At 57.5% G+C, this 4,946-nt stretch overlaps 1 protein-coding gene across 1 annotated transcript in view; it reads right to left on the reverse strand.

Moving 5' to 3' along the window:
- Positions 1-4,946, reverse strand: part of GRID2IP (glutamate receptor, ionotropic, delta 2 (Grid2) interacting protein) — a 46,541-nt gene that overhangs the window by 41,284 nt on the left and 311 nt on the right. The window contains exons 2-3 of the mRNA XM_010002603.1: positions 4,799-4,885; positions 2,024-2,178 (exon numbers count right to left, since the gene is read on the reverse strand). Coding sequence (XP_010000905.1) covers positions 2,024-2,178; positions 4,799-4,885 — 242 coding nt within the window. The remainder of the gene's footprint in view (positions 1-2,023; positions 2,179-4,798; positions 4,886-4,946) is intronic.

Here is a 4,946-nt window from a genome sequence, read left to right on the forward strand (position 1 = left end):
GGGCGGGACACCGCCACGCAGCCCGTGGCTTGGCTGGGAACCGGGGCTGCACCAGGCGAGTGCTGGGGACCAGCATCCCCCAGCATCGCCCCCAGTATCTCTGCCCAGACCCTGGCCCATGGGCACCACCATCCCCAGAGGGATGGAAGGGGCTCGTCCCAGCCCCTCCGAGGGCTGCTCTGGGCAGCTCTGCCCCGCGCTTTGCAGGGTGAGCTGGCAGTGTGGGTGTGCGGGACTGCCCCGCATCTCGGAGGGAAACAGCCCCCGGGAGCCAGGCACAGCCTCGCAGAGGTGCCCGGGCTGGCTGAGGGGTACCCGCAGGGTCCCCAGCCTGTCCTCAGGTGGGTTTGATGTGCCGCAGAGCTGGTCCCGCAGGATGGGCCCCGGGATGCTCCACCCACCCAAACAGCAGGGACACACGGTGCTGCTGCGGCAGCTGCCCTGCACCCCGGGGGTGGCGAGATGGCCCATCCCCAGAGTTAGCACCAGAGCCAGGACCTCTCCTTGGACAAATCCCCCACCCAGCCCTTCCTCACCCCGAGGTGCTGGCTGGGGCACAGACCCCAGATCCCTCCTCAGCCAGCAACAGAACAATCCAGCTGGACCCTTGCAGGAATCACCCACATGAATCCACAGTGCTCCCTAAACCCAGAGCACCCGGGAGCTGCTCACCAGCTTTCCATGAGATATTAAAGCATTAAAAGCTCTTGCTTGGCAGCAAACCTATCAGACAGGAGACCCCAGGATAAGCAGCTTGTCTCACGCACAGCAGCACATGCAGGGCTGCCCTCCCCTCCCCGAGACCCCCACAGCTGGGAAACCTGGTCACCAAAGCTTTTTTTATTATTATTTTCTTGACTTGATTTCATTCAGATTAGATGGTAAATCTTTCCCCTAAGCTAAATATTTCATTTCTATTAAATGAGATTAGCTGCCTGATTTATGGTGCCTCTTGCCCCAGCCCCAGTGTTAACCTTTCACATGGGGGCACAGTTTGGCTCCATTATCACAGTCCTCTCTATAAAAATTTCATCTATTTCCCCAAGGTTTTTGAGGCATTTACATGAGTGTGGCTGGGAAAAGTTCTTCTGAACTACGGTGGTGAGGTTTTTTTGACTGGTACTAGATGGGTTCATGAATCAGACAGGGCTTGGTGCTGTCCCCAGCCGAACCACTTGCCTGCCAGGTCGCCCGAGGACACTGGGGGGACAGAACAGCCCAGACATGGGCACTTGGGCAAGGTGGCTGCTGGGAAGGTGATGGTCCCTTCCTCACCCTGGCTCTGCAGGGTTCTGTGCCCCTCCTCGCTCAGGTTTGGGTGGCCCATGCAGAGCCATGGCAGAGCAGGGGCACACTGGGTGGCCAGGGCTCTCCCCACCCTCCCCACTGCCAGATCGCGGCAGCGCGGCAGAGACCCCAGCACACGGATGTTGTTATGGTAACTGTAATATCTTGCAATTCCACTGATTAAAGCAGGAATTGGAAAGTCAGGCCCAGAGTGGGGCCAGATGGAGACCTGATTCCCTAATGGCCGTGGTCTCAGCCTGGCCATAATCCCCACCCCATGTCCAGGCACCGGCACCATCCCGCGGTCCCGCAGGCGCGGCGGGAAGAGCAGCAAAGCGGCTGCACCCCCACGGCACGGCCCTGCTGCTGGGGGTGCCAGGGGCCTTGAGCCCAAATGGAGCACTGCCAGAGCATCTCGGGATGTGTGACCACAGCCCCAGCATCTCAAGGTGCTGCTGGCAGCCCTGGCCCACCCCTCGCCCAGAGCTGGGTGTGTTTTCTAGCCAGGCTCTCAGAGACTCACCAGCTGCTCTGCAAGTAACCACACCACCCTTTGAAACAACGGCTCCACCAAACTCAGCTCAGCTGCACCTTGGGAAGGGATTGTTGGCATCTTCCCCACAAGAACTTCTGACCCCTCTGTGCCTGAACAATTTAGCCCCACATGCTTGTCACCAGTGGACAGATGGATGTCTGAGGTTTGAAGACCAGCACAGAGGTTGCTGGCACCCTATACCTGATGTTGTCAATGAGATGTTGGTGGGACTCCTGGGTGAGGACCATGCAAAGGGCATAGGCCAAGTATTCCACCTTCCGCTCTGCTGCGTACTGCTTCAGGATGGTGAACACCTTCTCCTTGACCTCTGGCTGGTCACCCAGGATGTCATCTACCTGCAGCATGGGAGCCAGGAAAGACAAGGGAAGGGACATTGAGCAGCAGAGCAGTTAATGGAGGCACTGACAGAGCAGAAAACATGTCCATCTCATTGCAGCACCTGGTCAGCAGACAAGGAGGGAACCCACACAGAGAGGAAAGCAAAACTTCTCCCATCAGCTCATTATGCAGCACAGCTGGGGCCTCACAAATGCCCCCATTATCTCTCTTCTGCATGTTAAACACACATATATTGCACTGGAAACAGCACTGGGACAGCAAACTCCAAAACTCTGCTGGGTCCCTGCAGGAGAGGCCCTATGGGCATGGCTGGGCAGGCAGCTGATGTGTTGGTCTGGAGTCTACCTGACAGAGGACACTATGATGAGCTCCTGCAGGTATGTCAGCCTCTAATCACACTGTGACCCTGCTGGTCAACACTGCCCTGCTATTAATTCTGGGAGGCTGCAGGGAACTGGGGAGAAGGAGCGTGGATGTGAACACCAGCCCTGGAAAAGGCATAAGCAGCTTCCAGCCATCCTCTCCATCTGTGACAGCCATGGCAGGCAGACTAATTAGCTAATTATCATCCAGCCAATTACCCTGCATGGGACCCTGTCCCTTTCAGTCCCTTCCCAGGCCAGGGGTTGTCCCTTACCCCAGGGCTGTGCTGGGCAGGGGGTGTGCTGCCTCTCCTGCAGCCTAGCTGTGTGCAGCAAATCCACCAGGAATGTGGAAAATTCCTCCTGCCCACCCTGCAGTCCCTGCACACCTTGTTTTTTCCTGTGAGGTGATGGTTTTCTGCTTACACCAGGTTGAACTGCTTCCCCCCAGCTCTGCCTGTGCAGGGGGAAGCAGCAGCCAGGGGAGGGGAGCCCCACCAACACCAGTGGGTGTCTGTGCACCCCTGTGGTGAGCTGGCAAGATGGGCTGGCCAAGCCCCCCGTGCTGGCTGGGAGAGGCCCTTGCCCAGGGAAGTGGAAGAGCTGTTTCCTCCAGGCACTTGTCCCACTTGGCATCTCCCCAGGGAGGCACATGGGCACTGCTGTGACCCCCCCACAGCCCTCTGGGTGCCGCTGGGTTTGCGCAGCCGTCGCAAAGCACCGGGAGGGCTCCTGGCAGCAGCAGCTCTTCAAGGTTACTGAATCTGGGGCAGCCTCGGCAGCTGCATCCCCTGGGCAGGCTTGCACGGTTTCAGTCCCAAGGTCCAGCACGGGAATGACAGGCTGTGGTGTTCCTGGTGGGCTGAATCCCAGCACAGTGCTATGATTTTTTTGCGTGCACTGAGACCAAAGGGCTTGGTGGGGTGGGAATCAGGGGTGCTGCCACCCCTTGTGTCAATGCATTCCTCACTGTGGCCCTGAGCGTGCAGGGGACAAGAGGAGATGCTGACCTGGAACTGAGACCCTGAGCACTTCCATAATGTTAGGGATGTGGGCCTGTGGGCAATGTGGGCACAAACCCTGGGCCACCAGCCCCCTCTGACCTTCCAGCCTGGTGGAAGGTGGGCAGGAGACCTGGGAGCTCACAGCACTGGCACCAGCAGCACCTACCAGAGCACAGCTCCCAGGCCACCCAGGGGGTGAAGCACCCTGCTGGCTTCTGTTATTATCTGCTTCATGTAGAAAAATTAAGCCACTTAAAACATCTGTGCCAGCAGCTCCATGTAGAGAGGCATTTGACAGCCAAGCTGTGCTCCAGCACCCAGGAGCCAGAGGCACGGGTGCTCCACACACCTGTTTCTGCCCAGGCTGGTCAGGACCATCACAGGGGGCTTTGCTGGACAGGGAAGGAGGGGGCAGGGGTGCTGCTGTGGGTGCTCACAGCATCGTGACCTGCTTGCTCACTTCAAAGTGCTCTCCTGTGAGCACCTGAGAGAAGTTTACATGGTTTAATGTGGCTTCAGGAGATGGAGGCAGCATGGAATAACTGCTCATCCTCTTGTTAATCTCCTGTCATCAGCAGGTATCTGTTTCACACGTGATTCTCTGCCCCATGAATCCAAACCTCAGTGCCTATTTGTGAATATTTAATGTAGAAGCTGACTGAGGGGATTCAGCTGGTAGCCATGAACCTCTGTATGAATGTCTTGTTCCTTTATCAGCTCAGGATCAAAAAAAAGCCACGAGCCTGGCTATTTTCATAACAGTATTTTACCAGGCTACTTTGAAATGGAAATTAGAAAGATTAAAAAAACAAGCATGATCAAATTTAGAATTAGCACAAGGTGATGTGTTTGGTAAACTACCCACTAGGCAGCCTTTAGGAACACAAAGATGTAATCACAGCGAGGTTTTCCCTTTGCAACAAAAATAAGAGCTAAAATGCCTGTGGGATGATGTGCCCAGAGGTTGAGGACACGCAGGAGAGAGGGATCAGCCCCTGGGAGTTTCCACACGCTCCTGTTGTGCAAAGGAATGAGCACCTGTGGTCGTCCCCCAGAGGATCTCCAGGCCCTTTGCAGCATCCCTGTGTTCTCCCAGTCATTACCAGCCCCTTCTCTCGGATGCTGATGCCCTGGATCTGCAGCTCAGCCCTGCGGCCGAGCCAGGATCATCCTCCCACCCCGGCACGAAGGCTGAGCGGGACCATCTCCAGCCCGCCCGGTGCGGGGGGTTCCCCGCGCCCCGGCCTTACCTTTTTGCTGAATTCCTGCGCTTTCTCCTTCCTCTCCCTGTGCACGGCGGTGGCTCTGGGGACAGGATCCCGCACGCCAGCCCCGCACTGCGGCCGCAGCAGCCCGAGCCGCAGGGACCCCCCCGGGCAGGCACCCCCCAGGGCGACC

The sequence above is a fragment of the Chaetura pelagica genome, unplaced genomic scaffold (genome assembly GCF_000747805.2).
Source record: "Chaetura pelagica isolate M959 unplaced genomic scaffold, ChaPel_1.0 scaffold438, whole genome shotgun sequence".
Lineage (NCBI taxonomy): Eukaryota > Metazoa > Chordata > Aves > Apodiformes > Apodidae > Chaetura > Chaetura pelagica.